Source organism: Eptesicus fuscus, chromosome 22 (assembly GCF_027574615.1).
Source record: "Eptesicus fuscus isolate TK198812 chromosome 22, DD_ASM_mEF_20220401, whole genome shotgun sequence".
Classification (NCBI taxonomy): domain Eukaryota; kingdom Metazoa; phylum Chordata; class Mammalia; order Chiroptera; family Vespertilionidae; genus Eptesicus; species Eptesicus fuscus.
This window is the reverse complement of record NC_072494.1, coordinates 22,302,928-22,325,711: the sequence shown is the minus strand read 5'-3', so window position 1 is coordinate 22,325,711 and position 22,784 is coordinate 22,302,928. Positions and strand designations below refer to the sequence as shown.

The 22,784-nt window shown below is 37.8% G+C and overlaps 1 protein-coding gene across 3 annotated transcripts in view; it reads right to left on the bottom strand.

The window, feature by feature from the left end:
• The window catches only part of RASAL2 (RAS protein activator like 2), a 264,165-nt gene that overhangs the window by 35,329 nt on the left and 206,052 nt on the right, over window positions 1–22,784 (bottom strand). For all 3 annotated transcript variants that reach the window (XM_008145887.3, XM_054712291.1, XM_008145888.3), the window contains exon 5: window positions 8,039–8,148. In XM_008145887.3, the coding sequence (XP_008144109.2) occupies window positions 8,039–8,148 (110 nt within the window). The remainder of the gene's footprint in view (window positions 1–8,038; window positions 8,149–22,784) is intronic.

Below are 22,784 nucleotides of genomic sequence, written 5' to 3'. Positions count from 1 at the left end.
GGGCGACCAGGCCAGCGGGAGGTGGGGGGGGCAGTTAGGGGCGACCAGGCCGCAGGGGGTGCAGTAAGAGGTGACCAGGCCAGCGGGGGATGGAGGGGGAAGAGCAGTTAGGGGTGACCAGGACGGCACACAGCAGTGAGGGGTGATCAGGCCGGTGGGGGAGGGGAGGCAGTTAGGGGTGACCAGGCAGGTAGGCAAGTGAGCGATTAGGAGCCAGTGGTCCAGGATTATGAGAGAGATGTCTAAGTGCTGGTCTAAACCGGCAGTCAGACATCCCCCAAGGGGTCTGGATTGGAGAAGGTGCAGGCTGGGCTGAGGGGACCCGCCCCCATGCACGAATTTCTTGCACCGGGCCTCTAGTTTATACATAATAGCACCAGTACCCTCAAATCCCCTCTAAATCATGTTTACCATCTCCTATACCTTCAATAAGAATTTATTTTCTTAGATCTGCTGAATGGAGAATATTAGCAGCTGGTAAGGCAGCTTACTTACTTCTCCAATGGAAAGCAAAATGTGAATTTATTGAGAGAATAAAAGTTTAAAACATTTTTTCCAGTCCACTTTGACAATGACCCTCATTAAGAAACCTAACCTTGAAAGTGAATCCCTTAAGTTCTTTCCCTGATCCACACCCACACCCTTACCCACTAATGCCAAATACCATAAAAGGATAATTCAGGGCTCCAATTTAACTATTTCTCGATTTCATGAAACTGCTTTCCAGAAGTGATATTAGTTCTTAGTAGTTCTTGATTTCTGTGTAAGCTCCAAGACCTCCCTCTAGCAATGTGAGATGTAAGGGTTAAAAATCTAACTACTTTGCAAATGAAGATTACCTGCAGCTTCTGACCTCTTTAAGAGATAAACTACAGACTGGAGAGGCTTTCTATTACTTACTACAGTGAGTGATTATTATATTGCTTTAACACACATGCGTATCTGAAATGAGTCTTAAAAGACAAATGTGAATGGGTGGGGTATGAGGAGCCAACACCATTGGATACAGTGATGACAAAGAAAAAGGGAGTCAACTTTGATTAGTGCAGTGTTAAGTAAAACACAGCTGGATTTTACTCAGCTTAACAATCCAATTTTTTAAAAAGCCAGATTTCCCCCGAAGCACCAATAGTGCTTGGATGTGCTAGCTCAATCTGCCACATGTTTATATTCAGCTCCAAACTTGGGAAACTTGTCATTAAAAATGCTTATTGCCACACAAAATCCTGTACTCCGGTGCAGGTGAATTTCTGCTTGGCTTGGCAGTCCTGACTCCATATTCTGCCACTGAATTCTTGAAGAGAGAGCTCAGCCATAAGTGGGTGAAACAATGTATACTTATATTCAAGGCAGTTTGCCTCACCTGAAAATTTCCCAGGTAGTAATTAACAAAATTTGGTTATCCTAACACCAGCAATTTTACACAGGGTCTAATCATTTTTTTAAAAAAATTGCATCTGTGATCTAACTTTGGGAAAAATGTAGCTTTACTTGTTTCCCAATTTCAATTATTTTTCAAACCTGGTATCCATGAAAACATCCAACTGATGTTTTCTGTTTGTAAAAGCAGATCCTTTCCTATACCACAATGCTAAAGGTTTCCCTTCATGAATTAAAGGAGAAAGAAAGAAATTAAAGTTCATTCACCAGAGTTGTACTTGTGTATCAAAAAAAAAAAAAATCCTTCTAGCTGCACTGGGTACCTGCTGCAGTTAAAGCCAGTCCCCGCTGCTTATATTACTCACTGCTTTTATGTTAGCTTAAAAGAAACCCACACAACCAGCCACACAAAAAGCTATTTACAGAAACATAACATACACTCCTGATCTTCCTTCTCCTGTTCTCTGTCTCTAGACAGGATGGTCTAATGAGCCCAGATGCTAATGGTAAAAAAGGATACTTGTCAGCCTGAGTTGTCACTTAAAATGAACAAACACATGGGAAGGAAATATATCATCATAGACAAAAATGACATTCAAGGTATTTTGGTACAAATACACGTATACATACAATGAATTTGGACACAGAAGGAAGACAAGATTATAAATATTAAAACATGTTCTGGAAGGCAGAAAATTCAACTAGCCTCCAATATGACAATCTCTTTACAGAAATTGTACCATATTCCTTTTTGTCCTTAAATTACAAATTGAATAAACTCTACTATGCCTACTAAACAATTTAATATAAACACAACTACATTGAATTAAAAAACACCCATGAAACTAAACCAAACCACACTCATAAAGCAACTCAACGAACATACTTGCTATTTAAAGGGTGAGTGAAAAGACTACTAATTTTTCTTTCTCTTTTTCTGAATTTTGTTAGACTTTTAATTTCATTATTGCCATAAAACTAAGTATGGGTGAAAAGAGTTAGGTAAATGAAGGAAAAATTGATGGAGTTCAATGACGTTTACTTGTTAATCATTCCTAAATCCATGACTATTTGCTTTCCCATTTGTTTCTAGTTTAGCTGAATAAATGAATATATGCATGAATCCATCTATTCATCAATAATTACTAGGTGTGTGATATGCCAGGCACTATGTTATGAGTAGATGAAAAAAAGACAATGAAAGACAGACTCCCTATAACTGGCTTGGTAGGAGCAACTTTGCAGTTTCAATTAATATCTTAGACTGAACAAAAGCTAAAAACCATAAAACTTCTGAAATCTAGAAGAAAATATAGGTGAAAAATCTCTTGGGACACAAAAAACCCCATAAAGGTTGCTGGTAGGAATGTAAAATAGTACAGGTACTCCAGAAAATAGTTTGATAGTTTCTTATAAACCTAAACATGTACTCATCATACAACCCAGCAATTGCATCGTTGTGTATTAACACCAGAGAAAGGAAAACTTATGTGTATACAACTATTCACAGCAACTTTATTCATAATAGGTAAAAACTAGAAACAACTCAAATGTTCTTCAGTGGGTGAATGGTTTAACCAGCTCTGATAAATCCATACAGTGAATACTAGCCAGCAACACGAGGAGCAAAACTATTGATAGATACAACCACTTGGATGGATTTCAAGGGCATTCTATTTAGTGAAAAAAAAGAAAAGAAAAAGCCAATCTTAAATGGTTCATACTATATGATTCCATTTATATAACATTCTTGAAATAAACCTATAGGAATGCAAAAAAATAAATAAATAAATTATGCCCGGCTGGTTTTGCTCAGTGGATAGAGCGTCGGCCTGAGGACTGAGGGGTTCCAGGTTTGATTCCAGTCAAGGGCACATGCCCAGGTTTAGGGCTCGATCCCCAGTGGGGAGCGTGCAGGAGGCAGCCAATCAATGATTCTCTCTCATCATTGATGTTTCTATCTCTCTCCTTTCCCTTCAATAAAAATATATTAAAAAAAGAAATTGAAAAAAAAATTAGTGGTTGCTAGGAGACAGGGAAGGGTGGGAGAGGCGCGTATGACTATAAAGGGGCAGCAGGAGTTCTTTCTGGAAAAGAAACAACTCTGTACCTTAATTGTGGTAGTATATAGATAATCAATGTATACATAAGATAAAACTGCAGAGAACTGTTTTTTAATTCATTCATCAGTTGATGGACGTTTGGGTCATCACTACTTTTTGGCTTTTATTAATAATAAACACACACAAATGAGTGCATACAAAAATTGGAGAAAACTTAAAAATGTCTGTAATCTAGTTAATAGTATTGTACCCATGTTACTTACCTAGTTTTGATATGCATACAATTATAAGATATCACCACTGGGAAAGCAGGGAGAAAGGTTTGCAACCTATGTACTATTTTTACAACTTATTTTGAGTAGATAAATTCAAAATAAAAACTTAAAGCAATAGTTCTAAATAGGAGAAGCTCAAGAACACTACACTCAGTTTTACATATCTCCTGACAAAGAACAAACAAGCTTTGTCAGTGAGCCTCAGAATAGAGAATATCACTTTGAAGGTTTTTATTTGAGGGACATTAGAAGAGGGTGAGAAAGTTCTACATGTGCTTATCTTTACCTCAAGGCTGGTGGATTTAAGCAGCACTTCCAGAGTAAAGTTGGCAACCTGACAGGCATTTGGAATCCTGGAATGCCTGACAATGTAGTTGACCACCGTTTTTCAGTATTTCCTAGTTTTTCAAATTTTTCAAAGTATATTTGAATGAAAGGCAGAAATATCAGAGTCTTCTCCTATCCCAACACTCTCCCACATAACATGGCTTTAATGTGAAAACGCTGCCAATATTGATTCTAGGAAATCACTTTACCAGCTTTTATCTGATTAGATGGCTTTGGAACAATAATGACTTTGTGACATCCTATTGATTTTGCCTCTAAAATGTTCCTCCTATCTTGTCTCTGCCTCTTCATTCCACTGCCACTACCCTCTTCAGAGCCTTCATTATTTCTTACAAATAGCTTTTTGCTAACTGGCCTCCCAAACTTAGTCTCTGCAAACAAAGTCATTTGAAATTCCACTGCTGGATTAGACCATACATAGCACAATTATGATTAGGTTATTTTCTTACTAAAAAATGTTTAAAGGTTTCCGATTGCTTATACAACCAACTCCTGACTTCTCATTCTCACATTCAAGGACTGCCCTGTGTTTGGAATATTGGACTGAAAATAACTTCCACTCAGAATTTTGCAGACATTGCTCCACTGACTTCTGTTTCTCAATATTTCTATTAAGAATTCCAATGCAATCCTCCACCCCCTCTTCATATGTAATCTAGTTTTTCTTTCTAGAAACTTTTAAGATATTTTTTAAGTCTCAGTGTTCTGACAGTTCATGATGATGTCAAGTGATGTGTATGTGTGTTTGTGTGCGTGTGTGTTTGAGGGGGGGCATTTCTTTTGTCCTTTTTTCACTCACTGTGCTGGGAATTTGGTGGTATTTCCAATGTGGACTTTTATGTTTTCTTGTTTTAGGAAATTTCCTTGTACTATTTCTTTAACAATCTCCTCTCCAAATTTTTTCTATGTTCTCTTCTACTAGAATCTTCTGGGTTGATTTTTCTCATTTTCTGTTCCACTTTCTGGGAGAGGGACATGACTTTAGCTTTTATATTTTTAATTTCCAAGCTCTCTTCCTTATTTCATTGGTGTTCCTTCTTGCTATTGTCTCACAGATACACAATCTTATCTTTTGAAAATATTCACTATGTTCTGAAGTTGTTTTTGGCTCTATATATTGTCTCTGTTTCGTTTGGGTTCTTTTTCCTTCCTCCTATTTATTTGTCTTTCATGTTGGAGACTTTCCTCCAATATCTGGGTAATCTTGGCTATCTGTTTTTATTTAAGAGTAATGCACTAAAAAGCTCAATGGAAGCTTTGTTTGCTGGAGTGGAGCTTATAGACTAATGAGGCTCATTGTAAAGTACTTCCTGGCTAGCTCTTTAAAAAAACAATTTAACATCTTTATTGAGATATAATTCACATACCATAAAACTACCCATTCAAAGTGTATTTCAGTATACTCACAGTTGTGGAATTATCACCACAATCTACACTTAAAACATTTTCATCACTCCAAAAATAAACCTCACATCCATTAGCAGTCATTCCCCATTTATCACCCTCTTCCCCCACATATTTCCAGCCTCTGGCAATCATTAATCTACTATCTCTAAATATTTTAAAGATTTGCCTATTCTGGATATTTCATATAATTGGAATCATATAATATATGGTCTTTTGTGACTGGCTTCATTCACTTAGCATGCAGTTTTCAAAGTTTACCCATGTCGTACCATGTATCAGTACTTCATTCCTTTTTATGGCCATATCATATTGCACTGTATGAATATACTGTGTTTTTTAATTCATTCATCAGTTGATGGACGTGTGGGTCATCACTACTTTTTGGCTTTTATTAATAATGTTGCTATAAACCCTGATGTACAAGTGCTTGGGGTGACATATGTCCTTTTTCTTATGCACCAACTACAAAGCAGTGATGTAAGAAACTCTAGAGAATATAATCTTTTGGTAATTCAATCCAAGAATTCCTATAGGTTACCTAAAGCAAAATGGAATAGAAGAGAACATCTGTTTGAAAATAAGAAAGTGATATTTTGTGCAAGTTTAAAAAATAAAGCATACCTCGTGTAAAAACTATCTCCTTGTCTCCCTCATTTACACAGGATGCTGCAAAGCTGGCTATTGAATTGAGAGTGTTTTAGTTGCTGCACAACCTCCTTATTCTTAAAAAAACCAATATTCTGAAAAAAATTGTCATTCCCTTTTATTAAAGTATTTATAAAATAATTTAAATTTTTATAATGATAAAAGCTGCAGAATAATAGGAATCTAAGGAAAGGATATGAGAAGAAAAGATCAGCTTTTTTAAGATTACCTTAATACAAAGGTATAATAGAGATAATGAACAATACAATTACACAGCAAATTGAATAGACTTGCAAATTTCACAGAACACCTCTAATGTATTTCAGGGATAAGGAGAGTAGATAAAGCAGTAGTTCTTATCAACTCAGTATGGGAGACACATTTCTTCCTCTACAAAATGAGAGTAATTCTTTCTGGTAAATCTATAACCTGCTATTATAGAGATTATAATCCATATATTTGAAGTTTGTTTTGCAGATAACTGAAAACAATGGACTTATTGAAACAAAAGAAACCCAAGTATAAATAAGAGTATCAAATATGGCCGAAACCGGTTTGGCTCAGTGGATAGAGCGTCGGCCTGCGGACTGAAAGGTCCCAGGTTCGATTCCGGTCAAGGGCATGTACCTTGGTTGTGGGCACATCCCCAGTAGGGGTTGTGCAAGAGGCAGCTGATCGATGTTTCTCTATCATTGATGTTTCTAACTCTCTATCCCTCTCTCTTCCTCTCTGTGAAAAATCAATAAAATATATTAAAAAAAAAAAAGGAACTCTTTCCTTAGGAAAAAAAGAAAAGAAAAACGAGTATCAAATATGAAAGGCAGATGTGAGTTCAAATGTGACTTTGGGCAAGTCTCTCAATCTCTTTTGCCTTAGTTCCTCATCTGTAAAATGAGGATAGTAATAGTAGCACTTAGGGTTGTATTACATGAAAAACTACATTAAAAAGGTTTGGCACATAGTCAGTATTCAATAAATACTGATGATGGTGATGATGTGTCAAGATACAATAGGTGTTATTTCCTAGATTTTATTTAATAATGATGAAATATAAAGTATTAAAAATGTACCCATCCTAGCACACATTCAATGATTTTGGAAGGTTGTTACCATTAGTGAGCTATGCATTTGGGGTTTACTCAAGCTGGTAGTTCTAATTATTGAAATCCAGGGCTTCCTTTTCATACATGTCTTCCAGGCGCCACTGAAAAGCAATAAGACCTAATCCATATGCTGGGCAAGGAAAACATAGCAGTGAAGAGTATGGACCCTGGAGCCAAACTGCCAAAGTTCAAATACCATTTTTGCCACTTATCTATAATAATAAAAGCATAATATGCTAATTAGACCGAACAGCCGGACGACCTTCCGGATGAAGCCAGGGCTGCAAGAGCCAGGGCAAGCTGAGGTGGCTGTGAGGGCCAAGCCACCATGGCTGCGAGGGCCAGGCCCCTTGCACAAATTTTGTCCATCAGGCCTCTAGTAGGATTATAAGAGGTTAACTTCATATCTTATAGGATTAGTATAAAGATTAAACAAGAAAATGTATATAAAGCATTTGGTACAGTGCCCATAAAAATGTTAGCTATCATTATCATCATCCCTTATAGTCATTCTACAAAAAAAAAGAAAGAAAAAAAAAAAAGGCATATCTCTGACCAGTAGAACTTGATTCTATAAAATAGCACTATGTATCCATACATTCTCCAATATTATAAGATTCTTAAACTGGCTAGGTATTTGAGTCAACATTTTGGACCTTGCTTTAATATGAGCAAGACAAAAAAGTAAGTTTTGTATTGGATATTTCCAATTGTCATTGATGCAAAGTTACAGATGACCAACATGCCTTATAAAAAACAAACAAACAAAAAACACTGTAAAACTGCTTTTTCTGTTTTAAGCAAGTTAATTTCCTACCTGTCATCCGTATTTCGAAGAGATGGAAGCCGAAAGCTCGTGTTTCTGTCAAGCTTTGATTGGCTTTTGGTCCTCTTGATGGAGCCTTTCAGGCGCTTGCTGAAGAACCCCTAGAATGAAAAGGCAGAGGTGATGGGAGAGAACCAGAAGGGAACCCTGCTGTCTCCAAATTCTTCTGCGCTACCTTTGCAAACGCTATTCAGATTTTTATAATGAAGACCAGAAACAGAGCTCAGCATTTAATTTTTTAATTTGTAAATAATAGTTGCTTGAAACCACCTGCTAATGAGATCACTTTTTTTCTTCTATCATAATTGGGATAATTAAACTTTTTGATAGCACTTCATTTCTTATTTCTTAAATAGTTTCTATACTAGCAATAGTAGAAAAACTAATTCTAACAATATATTTTAAAAACATAACAACATAACATAGAAAAATATAGAAGATGGTGTCAACAATTTCAATAGAAATAGGGTCCAGTAATTTTCTGAACTAAATTAAAGAAAAAAAAGAAAGAGAACAGCATATGCAAAGGGCCTGAGGTGAGAAGTTACTTGGTGCATTGAGGGATTTTAAAAAAGATTAAGTAATCAGTACAGAATAATATGTTGTGGTCTCAAAAGTGTTAAAACTTGGTCTATATCAAGTTGGATATATTTGTAAGATTAAGTTTCAAATGTAGAGAAACTATTTTAAAATGAAATAAGTATCATTCATGAAACCACCGAAGCATCTAAACTTCAGAAGAACACAGTCCTTTATAGGTTTTGGCCCCTGCTTGCCTCCTGCCACTTCCCACCAAACTATCTAAAGTTCCTTGAACATCTTCCTAGTCTTAGCACCTAGTAAATAATGGTCTTTCAATAAAGAGTTTGTTGGCCCTAGCAGATTTGGGTCAGTGGATAGAGCATCAGCCTGAAGACTGAAGGGGTCCCAGGTTCGATTCCGGCCAAGGGCACATGGCTGGGTTGCAAGCTCAATCCCTAGTGGGGGGGATATGCAGGAGACAGCCGATCAATGATTCTCTCATCACTGATGTTTCTATCTCTCTCTCCCTCTCCCTTCCTCTCTGAACTCAAGAAAAACATATTTTTTAAAAAAGTTTGTGGAGTAAAAGAATAAACACAGGAATGAATGACAATGGTCACTGTTTTCAAGAAACAATTCTATTGTGGGCAGATGAAAGGACACCTTATAGAATACATCAAAGTGCCTTGAGAAAATGTTATAATTCAAAGTATTTTGACACATGGAAAATGACCCCAATCACCTTGAGATCATTATTATCTTATAGAAACTATGTCCAGTATATATTTCCATAGGGAAGAAAAAGAAATATCAGCACATCAAACCTTTTATATTCTTTTAGTTACCACCATACCCACTGTTTTGAGGTGAAGGCTATATTAATCAGGATAAGCAAGATTATGTTTATCTAATAGCTCCACAATCTTAGTGGTATAAACCATGCTACATGTCTATAAGCAGGTCAATTAAGGAAGTTGGAGGCCCAGCTTTATACTGTTCTGACACAGGGACTTTGGCTAAGAGAGGCTCCATCCATGTACTTCTATACTTGCTGCAGCAGGATAAAGGAAATGCAACAAATTATGTACCAGCTGTTAAAACTTCATGTCACTTATGGTATCATTTCATTGGACAAAAATGTCACATGCCCACACCTAATTTTGATAGGGAAAGGATGTGCAATCTTTTGTATCTAAAGGATGTGCAATCTCATGTATCTAAAAAGAGAACTGGAAATATTTAATGAACAGCAGGGTGGACTACTACAGTACTTCTCTATGTCAAGTGTTTTTTAAACACATAGGCATTCTTTCCAATAGAAAAAAATGGAAACAAATTTATTTAAATCAGAAGTAGAACCATTTTGCTGACTAAAAAAAAAATGCTTATGCCATTTTTTATTGTTCTTATATAACAAAGAATAATGGTAAAAATTTCTAGAAAATACCACGTAGACAAATTCCCTAGGCTGTTTTTATCCCCTAGGCTGTTTTTTTGTTTGTTTGTTTGTTTTTATTATGGGTTTACAGAGATTGATTGACAAAGCTGTCTTTTAAAGACCGTATTTCTTGGAGACAGGCATTTGTCTGGTCTCCTGTACAATCAAAGCGTAATTAGGAAAAGTCACTTTTATTTGTTCTCCAAGGTAAAGGCTTATTTACTACTGTCTCTGATTCAACAAGGACAAGTCACCACATTTGCTCAGAACTGTAGTCAGCAAACCAGACCTAAGTTTATAGAAATCTATTAGGATTTGTTTACAGTTGGTTAAAAAACCACTGGCCTAAGCTGAGATCCAGCCCAGGGCTTGACCAAACACCATATATAAATACATTTCTAGCAAACACAGTTAAGCAGTTAAGTGAGACCGTACTAGTAAATGTTCACTCATATAGTACTCCAACTTGCCCCTTGGTGGCACTTACTAGTATAGAATACTTCATTTAGTCCATTTATTTAATACTTATTTTATGTCTATTTGTTGTAAAGCAATGTGCTAGGTGTTACAGAGATTCAAAGATAAAACAAACACATCCTCTACCCTCAAGGAGCTCATATAATATAGGACATAGAAATTAAATATAAATATATATGACACAATTAGGAAGATACATATTCCTAATGCCTGGCATATTTAATAACAAAAATAAAAGTTATCTTATTTATTTGAATCTAGCACACCACCGACTGTCACACCATTATTTTAGATATGCTAGGAAGAAAAGCTGCCAATTAAACTATAACAAAATGCTTTATCACTGAGATCTTTTATTCTGTGTTAAGGAATTTTTAAAAAAATTTACTTAGGCAGACTTTGTCACATCTATATCTATCTATCTATCTATCTATCTATCTATCTATCTATCTATCTATCTATATAAAAAGCCCGTGGCCGTAACGCCATAATGACCAAACAACCGATCACCAGGAGGTGCATTGATGGGTCTTGCAGGCGCGGTGGGTCTGGGGTCCTGCCTCACGCGGCGGGTTTGGGGTCTGGGGTCCTGCCTCATGCGGCGAGTCTGGGATCTCGTGCAATTCTGGCTCACACGGCGCGGCCCACAGGCTCCAATCACAGCAAGGCTGGCAGCTGGCGGGCGGGGAGCGCGCAGGTAAGCGGGGCTGCAAGCATGGCAAGGCACGCGCGGGTGGGCGGGGCTGCGTGATTTCGTGCACTGGGATTCTAGTATCTCATAAAAAGAATATACACAGCCCAGCCGGGTGTAGCTCAGCAGTTGAGCGTCGACCCAGGAACCAAGAGGACACTGGTTCGATTCCCGGTCAGGGCATATGCCCAGGTTGCGGGCTCAATCCCCAGTGGGGGGCATGCAGGAGGCAGCCAATCAGTGATTCTCTCTCATCATTGATGTTTCTATCTCTCTCTCCCTCTCCCTTCCTCTCTGAAATCAATAAAAATTTATTTTTTAAAAAAAGAATATACACAAAATGAATTGGTTAAGGTAGTCCTAATGCTTCTTCATTCTCTGAGCTACTGTTTGACTCAGAGGAGTTGTCATTCATGTTTTTTCACAGACTATCATCCTGTATTCTTTTGAGAATGTTGATGACAGAGCATATCTTAAAAGAGTAATCTACAGAGATGTTAAACAGTGAAAAAAAATGTGCATCTTAGAATTGATGGAACAATGTATTATTTTAGAGAGGTACATAGGAAATGATTTCAGGAATTCAGAGAAAAAAGAGGTTACATCAACTGGAGAAATAAGTGAAAGTTATACGGAAAAATGGAATATGCTAGATCTGAAAGGAAGACTGAATTTGGGTTTGGGGGTTCCAAGGAATACAGCATGAGAAATGGCATGGAGGTAAGAACACACAGGATAGACATTAAGTAGATTTAGTTTGGCTGGCATATGATTAGGAGTGGTGGAAAATAAGATTAGAAAGGAAGTTTATCCAGCTATTAATGTATAATTATTGCTTCCATTGTCCTTTAAACTTTTGAGGGTAATTATAGATATATATATATATACCTATCTAATTTCCACCACAGTGTCTAAACTTTAGTTAGTGTTAAATAAATATCTGATAACTATATACATGAAATTATGATTGTTTGTGGATCACAGATAAAGGAAACTTTAAAATAGCCATGATATTTCACAGAGGTAGTAGCGTCTGCTATATAAAATTATTATTTTTTTCCATCTTCTTGACATGACTGAAACATGGTTTTCACCCGAGAATACAATTTAGCTTAGAGCCCTATTTGATGGAAGTTTTTCATTCTCCTTTGTTCAATATTCGGTGGTACCCAGTCTGAGGTGCTGGGATTTTCCAAGCTTACCATGACAGCTTCCAAACCATTATTCCATAAAATAATAGTTTGGAATCAAATTATTATTTCCTAAGATAATTTTATTCCATAAAATTCTGGTTTGAAATAAAGCATATTCTTAAGGTTTATACCATCTTAATTTAGTATCCCTTATTATTCTTTGCTGTCCTCATGAATTAATCTCTCCTTCAATTTCCTTTATTCATTAAGGACATTAGCCCCAGGCTTGCAATAGTTCCATCTCTTGACTCCTAACACCATACTAGTAAATAACCAGGTAGTGATCCATCTACTATCCTAGCTTCACAATTCCTTGACTCCAAAATCCTTATCCTCCTCTCCAGCCACCCACTCCTAAAGCCATAACCTACATCTTATTATCATTCAGAGACTCTCCACCTCAGACATCTTAAGGAGTAATATTCATCTTTGACCTTTCTTCCTAACCGTATATTTCTCCCAATACATCTGCTCTTCAACTTCACAGAAACCTCCAGTCTCTTGACCACCCCATTTTTCCCTGTCCCTGTTTTCTATCCAACCTGGACTTCATGGTCAATCATTTGAAGCTATTTAATAACCAAAAACCTCCATTCTCTTAATGATCAGCTACCCAAAATAAAAAACTGGACCAATGTTTAAATTCTGATCCCATGCCTAAGCCGTTCAGGAAGACCACATAGGCAAACACAATGATGCCACTAAAAATTCACTATCTCCAAGCTAAGCCAGTCTTCTGTCCTGGACCAACTATGCACTGAGCCGTCCAGCAACATTACCTACTCTGGGAAGCCTCAGTGTATGACACGCCCATTTTCCCAATGGTCCCCTTCTGAGCAATTCCTTAAGTACAAGTCACTATGCTTTGCAATTCTTCTGCTCTGGCTATAGCTGACTGGACTGGGGTGGATAACTGATTTAAAGATACCTATACAAGTGGTCCTGGTAAAGTTCTGTCTGTAGGCTATGGTTTCATTTGGTTTCTACTAACCACTCTAGCCTGATCCCTGGCCATTTCTTGCTTCATGCTTTACACTTCAGCAACTCTAAAAGCCTATGCACTTCTCTACATTCACCATTCACCTCTGCTGTTGCTCATATTTCCTCCCTTGTCCTTGGCTAAGTTACTCTTTCAGACTCAGCTCATGGATGATCTCTTCCAGTGTGTCTTTTTGGACATGTCCTAACCCTGTTCTAGATTAGGTGCCCCTTTTCTGTGCTTCCAAGTATCTATAAATAGATTAGCCTTACACTTAGCCCACTGGATGCCTACTTATATGCCAACAGTCTTCCCTACTAAACTCTGAACTCTTCAGGGCAGGGACTAAACAGTCTTTGCATTCCCAGAACAGGTCTGAGATCTGGCATTTAGTTCTACAAATGTTTGCAGAACTGAAATAAAACAGACAGTGGAATGAATAAAAGCCATCATGCTGTTTTTGCTACAAGTGCCATAACAGAAAGAACAAGGAACTCTGAATCAGAAAGTGTGGCTTCAAATCCTGGCTCCAATTTCTAAGTTTCTGATTCCTTATTTGTAAAATGAGGATTTAAAAAATCCTTTTTCCTAGGACCATTCCAAAGAATAAGATAACTGAATACAAAAGTACTTTTAAAGTAACGGAAAATGGGTATTTGTAAGTATTAACTGAATGTGAATCTAGGGTGAGACTACTGAATAGGCTGGGTGAAATCACAATTTTTCCTCCTAGAAACTACCCCACAAAGGAAGGGAAGGAAACTAGAAGTTCCACAGTAGCTGGGAGTTTTGGCTGTTTTATTCAGTGATGTAGGCCAATGCCTATAGTGATACCTGGTATACTATAAATGTCCCACAAATATTTGTTGACTGAATGAATTTTGTGAAGCTTTCCTGGGTATCAAGAACTGGCCAGGTGCTTTCCAATATGTAATACTATTTAATTGATGCCACCTTCCAATTCCTCTTCAAATACTCTAGGTACTATAGTATAATGTATTTTCCCCATGTATACTATAATTAATTTCTGCACATATCTTATTATAGAGTTATATACCACAAAGAAGCAGAAATGCAGTATGTTAAAAAATATGAGCAAACAAAAAATCCACTAGTGTGACAACCAACTTAAAAAATGTGTCCCTAGGACTCCTATCTGCATAATTAAACTAAATTGAAACCCCGTTGATATTCTTTTCATATGTAAGTGATTACGTGGACACTGAGAGAAAAAATCCAAATATAAAATTTAAAAATAGATGCCAAGAGGAAGATGCTTCTCTTTCTTTTACCTGAAGTTATGATGTTTATATATTATGTTAATGTAAAGAGTAAAGGATGCTCCTAACAAGCACACTCTTAAAAACCCAACAGCAAAAATGGAAACAAAGGAAAAGACTACAAATGAACTGATCTCATCCTTCTCATTCACACCAACTTAATCTGAAATGATATTAATAAACCTCAAAAGAAATTCTACCTCATCCAATTCTCCTCTGAAATGCTGACTCTTAAAAAGAGTACAATTCTTAAAAAGAGTATACAGCTTATCATTTTAAACAACAAAGTTGTCATCACAATTGATATAACTTTAATTAGTTGGTACTCACTATTTTTCTGTCAAAATAAAGCTTAAAATTAGCAACTGCCAGGAAAGAAAGAGCCAAATGCTGCCTTTCTCGGTAGCTTGGTAAATGTTAAGATAATGACAAAAGTTGTTCACCACCTGCAAATTGGAGTAACCCCCGAAGACTAAACATGGCTATCAGGGCATCATTGGTAACGGAAATAAAACTGCTGCCAGGCAACCACGCTCCAAAGCCTCAGTGGTGGCCATAAGAGACGCCGACTTGCCGTGTCCTAGCATTTCTGTTCCCTTAAGACATGGTGAAGTGGAGGCAGAGAAACATGTCATCACCTTTCCCACAAAAACAGAGTGATGTGCAACAGAACCCTGCTTCAATCCTGTCTGAGGCTTTCATATCAGTGACCACATAAGGGATTGTACAATTTTAGGTGATTAAGTAATTTGAATACCTTAAAATGGTATATGACTCACTAAGGAAATGCCACCTTGTCAACTAGAAAGGACCCAGGTGAGAACTGTTTTCATTCTTGCTTTTGAAGTTTTAGTTTAATTAGTAAATTAATCTCTGTGTATTCTACATAGTTTAGCAGTTCATATTAAGGATTGTAATTACCCCAGAAGAAGGGCTATGTCATATATAAATCATTCCCTTCCTTGATCTCTTAATATAACTTAGAACTTGTAGATGTTCAATAAATGTTGACCAAAACCTAACTGTAGAAAATTAACAAGGAAAAAGGAAAAGGAAGGGTAACTGAAAATTACCCTTGGGAAACTCCATTTTCCAATCATCATATTTTATTTACTTAGTTTATCTTCCAGTTATTGGAAATCCAGACAGGAAGGGAAACTCTAGGTAAGAATAATAATAAAGTAACAAACAGATGCAAGGGGCACTACAGTTCACAAGCAGTTTCAATGTGGGTAATTTCTCCCCTAGTGGAGGTGTTCAGGTTTTGAATAGGTGTTGTTTTGTTTGTTTTGCAACTTTAAGCATCAAAAGAAAAGGTTCTATCATAAATTAAAATTGTTTCCCTAGATCAGAGCTGATGCTTCAGAATCTCTGTGTGTGTATTTGTGACAAACATCCAATGCTTCTCTTTTATTAAGCAAAATAAAACTTTTATTATGAAACTTTTAAAAATATAAAAACAGAAATTAACATATTAAACATCCTTTAATCAGATCTTGATTCTATTAGGTTAAATTAGAATAAAAAAGCAAAATATGTGTATATTATAATAATAGATAACAGATATTATAATAATAAATGTTGACTCCCATTTGACCCAGTGATCCCACTTCTAGGAATATATCCCAAGAAACTAGAAACACCAATCAGAAAGGATATATGCACCCCTATATTCATAGCACCACAATTTACCATAGGTAAGATTTGGAAACAGCCTAAGTGCCCATCAGCAGATGAGTGGATTAAAAAACTGTGGTATATCTACACAATGAAATACTACGCTGTGGTAAAAAAGAAGGAATTCTTACCATTTGCAACAGCATAGATGGAACTGGAGAGCATTATGCTAAGTGAAATAAGCCAGTCAGAGAAAGATAAATAATCACATGATCTCACTCATTTGTGGAATATAATGAACAACATAAACTGATGAACAAAAACAGATCCAGAGACAGAGAAGCATCGATCAGACCATCAAACCTCAGAGGGAAGGTAGGGGAGGGTGGGGGTAAGGGGGAGAGATCAACCAAAGGACCTGTATGCATGCGTATAAGCCTAACCAATGGACACAGACACCAGGCGGGTGAGGGCATGAGTAGGGGAGTGGGGGGGCGGGTAATGGGAGGATAAGGACACATATGTAATACCTTAATCAATAAAGAAAAATAAACATATTGCTAGGTCAAGATTTGCTATGGGGAGCAAATGGAAGATATTTAGCATACCGTCTCTATCCCTAATAATACTCTTTGTCTTAGAGGTTCATTTTTATTTGATAGGGCACTGTAATGTCAGGTTCCTTTTGATTATTATTTTCCTATTACATTTTTTTTCAAACCTTTGACTCTTAACTTTAATGTATTATGTTTTAAATGTATTATTTCTTTTAAAACATTAGGTTTATGTAGGTATAATATACAAAGGCAAAGTTCACTGTTTTTAGTTGAGTAGCTTGATGAGTTTTGACTAATGTATACTACCACAATTGAGACAGAGAAAATTTCTATCACCCCCCCAAATCATAAAATTTTAAATAGTTAATCCGTTCCTTGCCCCTTGGCTCCTAGTAAAGCACTAATTTGATTTCTCCCTCCATCTGCCATGGTGTTTTTAATTTGTTATTTATTGCCAGGCTCCCTCGGGCACAGAGCAAGTGCAGACCTTCCTACTTGGGCCCCATAGCCCATGACTCACCATGTGGGTGGCCCACTGGCTGCCAGGTTGCCTCTCCGCAGCCACCAAATCCACCTGCCATGCCTTGGCCCAGGGCAGGGAAATTGAGCCAGGCCTTTTCTCTTTCCTCGGCTGTCACTGCAAGTCACTAGGTATCTGGATTGGGGATGGGCAAGAGGCTTGTCCCAACGGAGTTGTGGCCTTTGGTCACCTGCCAGACATCAGTGATGCTGACAGGCAGGGGCAAGGAGGGCCCGCCAAACCCTTCCCCTGAGATGAGACAATAGAGTGCGCTTCTCAACCCTTAGTTTTCCCACGTTTGTGCCAGGATCAGAAAGTGACAGTCGTGGCTAGGTGAGGCAGAGAGGGAAGGCTGGCTGGGGCTCTAGGGGTGGGGATGTGGGCAGTGTAGATTCCATCCCGGGGAGGCAGCAGGAGGTGGGACTGTGCCTTGCACATGCTCATTGTCCCATTGGACTTCAGTTACAAAACGCAAACCCAAAGATGAATCATTAAGAATTTTGAGATGGCAATCACAGAGCATTAAACCTCATGCACAGGGCTCTCTGAGAGCAGGCCCTGCACTGTACTGGTCTCATGCTCATGAAGCTGGCCTGGAACTGGTTCATGGGAAGAATAGTAAGACTGATAATCGAAGTCTGTGAGTGGCAGTGGGTTCGGGATGGATGAATTTGAAGACAAAGATCTGATGACTGAATTTGGGAGGAAAAAAGAAAAGAATACTATGGCTCTTCAGTTTTTTGGCTCTGAGGACTGCAGAAATTTGTAGTACTACAAAGTTAGAAATACGGGGGGAAGGAGTTTTTGGGAAAGACATAAGTGAATACAGTTTGGGTTGAACTGATTTTAAATTACTGTGGGACATAAGAAATAAGTGTCAGTGGAATACAGAGGACTGTTTACAAAAAGATTCTCCCAAATAGCATTGCTTTCTATTTCCTGATGTGGTGATCATTAATTTCACTCCTACACAATAATAAAAAGATCCTTCTAATGGGAAAATCTCAGCATTATCCCATTAAACTATCCCACATATAAAACATCTTCTAAGAATGCAGAGGCAGAGATGGACTATATACAAAATGAAAAAGGTCAAGCAGTTTATTTAATAGACATGAACTTATAAAAGAGATTATAAAGTATCTATATATATATAAAACCCTAATATGCAAATAGACCAAACGGTGTGATATGTGCTGACCACCAGGGGGCACACATGGAACATGGTGGGCATCAGCAGCAGGCAGCAGAGCATAGAACATGGCGGGCGTTGGCCGTGGCAGGATGGTGGAGCAGGTGAGCAGGGGCGCCAGACCAAGGTGGGGCGCCAGTCGTTGTCATCGGGGCAAGCCTCTGGTGGTTACTGAAAATTCTTTGCTCCCATGCAACACGGTACCGCCCGTAGCTTGCACCTGCTGCCAGCCCTGATCACCCCTGAGGGCTTCTCCACCTTCCCCTGCTCCTGAGGGATAATCGGGGCAGCATCTGCCGCTCGCACCCACTAACGGTGCCGGCCCCACTCACACCTGCTGCTGGTGCCAGCCCCAATAGCTCTGCGCCGTCAGCATGTGGGAGCGGGGGCGGCAGCGTGTGCGGGGCTGCTGGCATACAAGGGGCCGGGGTGGGAAGGGCCGGGCAGGGGCACGTAGGATGGGCCAAGACCCGCCCCTGTGCCCACCGCAACCTGGCAGTCCACAGTTCCTTTCAAGGTGCACGAATTCGTGCACTGGGCCCCTAGTACTATATAAGATCTGAATAACTCTTCAGGTGGGGAAATTTGCAAAAATTAAAAATATCCCATATATATGCCTGCCATAATTTGCTTTCTTCTTTTAAAACCAAATGTCATGTTTCTTATGTTTATATGCTTGAGTAAAAATGTATGTAACTAACTGTCTTATAACAGGCAAAATTAAGGTAGTTTGCATAAAAAGGCAAATATGCAATATGTCAGTAATAAGCATCTAAAAAAACTTACAGGAAATAAGCGGCCACTATATAATGAAATTTATTTTGTTGTCTTGTTTCCTACCCAAATACATTTTATTTAACCCAAAATACCCCAAATATTATCATTTCAATTTGTAATCAATATTAAGAAATATTCAGATATCTTCTATTTTCCCCCCTGAACTTAAAGAAAAACCCCAAACAACTTTATTGAGATATACTATACATGTCATCACATTCCCCCTTTTAAAGTATACAATTTAGGGGTTGTTGCATATTCAAAAAGTTGTATAACCATCACAACAGTCTAATTTCAGAACATTTCATCACTCTCAAAAGACATCCTGTACCTAATTAGCAATTTCATGACCTCTCAATCTCTGCCAACGATTAATCTATTTTCTTTCTCTATAGATTTGCCTATTCTGGACATTTCATATAAACTGAATCATACAAAATTTAGCATGCATAATGTTTTCAAGATTCATCCATGTTGTAGCATGTGTTAGCACTTCACTCTTTTTATGGTGGAATAATACTCCATTGCATGGATAGATCACATTTAGTATATCTATCCTTTAGCTGATTAGGCATCCTAGTGTATACAAAGTGGTATCACACTATTGCTTTGATTAGCATTTCCCTAATGACTCATGATGTTGAGTGCCTTTTCATATCTCTATTGCCATTTGTATATCTTCTTTGGGGAAATGTCTATTCAAATCCTTTTAGCACCTTTTCTTTTAATAGCTAATCAACATCCTGACAAAAAAATTAAAATTATATCTTAATCAAATAAGCTGCTTGGAATAAAGTTCATTTACAATAAAATTAGTAGATGTTTAATATAAAATAAATAAAGTATTTAAAAATCAAGTGGAATGGTACTGGTACTATTGAATAGAATGAAAGGGCCTGATGCTAGAAAAGGAACTCGGGAATATTACTGTTTACCAGCAATGGCTGTACCTTGCCGAGTATAGGTATAGCTGAGAGGTACAAAAATACCTTTCTGTACAGCTAATCCTAGTAAAATCAAGAAGTTGGCAAGGTTTCCTTTCTATATTTCTATCTTCCTAATATCTAATATCAGTTACACTCAGAGGCTAATTATAAGCTCCCTTAAATAGGCATTATACCTTGAAAACGTTTACCTCTAATTGTAAAATGAATGTTAAGCCCCTTTAATGGTAAATCAGAAGAAAAATATCTGTGCTTCGAGGAGAGGGGCATATAGTACACTACCCATAAGAATGAGCTGTAAGTGAGCTCATCCCATCCTCCCTTTCAAAGAGCCCTCCTCTCCTGGGCAGGATAAGCGGGAATCTCCACTAGTTAACACTGCTGCAAACCCATTTCTAGGAATATCCATAGACTAGAAACTTGACACACAAAATTCATGCAAGAGTAAGCCTTCCTTCCCAGAAGGACATCTGGTCTAATTAGCATATTACACTTTTATTAGTATAGATTAAGGAGGGTTCCCATCATTCTTTGTTTCAAGTTTAGAATCCTGGCACTATTCCCTGCCACACCTGCTCCCTTTTCCTCCAGGTATTTATCATGTCCTTTTTATTTCACTTAAGGGGTCATATCAATTCTTGTTTCTTTTTTTCTCTGCTTCAAATTTTATATTTTCTAGGACATTTATCATGAAAAGATTTTAAAATTATACCCATTCTGATTATAAAATGATTTAAAGGTATAGTTAGTATTTAATATCTTTAGACTATAATTTTTCTTTTCTGACATCCCCGTGTTTATTCATTACTTTTACCTCTGGTAGTAAAATTTTGATAGAAATATAGTATGAATATAAAATCATATGTTATATATTCATACACATATGAATACAAATATGCCCTTTATTAAAGGAGATATCACTACAGGATGATCCTATTATGGATTTTAATTCCATGTAGATGATCAGCAAAGAGAAGGAAGAAAGATGGATATAGAATATTTTAGCAGTAGGGGACGGAACTTGAAGGGTCCTAGAATACAACAGCAATGAGAATACAAAAATTGAAATAGTATAGTAGCTTGGGTACTATGAATTCAAATTGATTATTTCAGCCCTGAGACTGAGATTCTTAGGCTGGTCAGAGGTCACAGTACCACAATAAAGCAATCCTACCTAATAAAATAGTAATATGCAAATTGACCACACCTTTGCTACGCCCAAGCCACACCCAGCAGTCAAAGCCACGCCCACCAGACCATCAGGGCTTGTATGCAAATTACCCATCAAAGATGGCGGTTAATTTGCATATGCTGAGGAAGGGAGGAGTGAAGACTGAAGACAACTTAAAAGGAAGAGGGAGAAAAAGCAGAAAGCAAGGTGGCTGCCAGAGGGAAAGCCCGGGCAGGGCGGAGTGGGGCGGAGTGGGGCGGAGCGGAGCAGAGCGGGGTGGGCGGCAGCGGCGCGCGGGTGCAGGCGAGGTGGCCACAACGGCGGCGGCAGCGGCAGCGCATGCGGCCACAGAGGCTGCTTGCAGGATTCTTCCTGCAAATGGGCTACTAGTGTTTTATAAATGTATACTGGTCGCCTGAAGTGACTGTGGCAAACATTTAGAAGGGTAACTAATATGCAATGCAGCAACCTGTTTGTGAGCAATATTAGGCCAACGAGAAAATATCAGACTTGAAGGTACAAAAGAAAACACTGATGTCTACAGAAAGACATTGACTAAAATGAGTTCCTAATATTTTAACTATTTAGACAAATAGTTCTAAATCCTGGGTACATGTTAGAATCTACTGGGAAGTTTTTTAAAAATACAAAAGATTAGGTTCTAGTCCAGAGATTTTCATTTCAGTGGTCTGAGGTGATTCTAGGCATTAGTATTGTTGTGGAGTTCCTTAAGTAATTTTTTTAGGTTTAGTCAGAGTTGAAAACCACTGGTTTGGACAATGAACACTTTCTGGTCTTTATCAAGTGAGCACGAAGCTTTCTGTTTCTTTTTTTTAACCTGGAAAAACAAAGATCTTATTGAGGCTTTTATTGGTCTTATTCGGGATTCTATACAAAACAGAGACCACTATCAACTGCACCTAAAATCTCAAAACTTGAGAAAGGATGTGACATTTCTGTTTACGCAGGAATTTAACTTAGTCTACATTTATTATTCCAAAGCTTTACTTTCTCCCTAAAACTATGCAAAGTTTTCATCTTTTGAGTCTTTTGTATCTAGTGCATGTATCTGATTGGGAATGCTCAGGTGTGTCTGTGACAAGAACACAAGGAGGGTTACAAAGAAATAGTCAGCTACTGCTTTAGTTCAACTATGCTTTCTGGTTGTCTTGGCATATATTTTAGTGCCTGAATTCTTTCAGAGCCAAGCTCAAAGCTAATACGAATGAAGCAGCTGCGACTGCATTGTGTTATATTCACATGGAAGGCAAACTCAGACCATTGTGTTATGGAAATGAGAACACTACATCCAGCACCTGGCCCAGAACACAAGCAGCCTTCTCTTAGCCAAAACTAAATTGATGGCATCTTCTACGGAG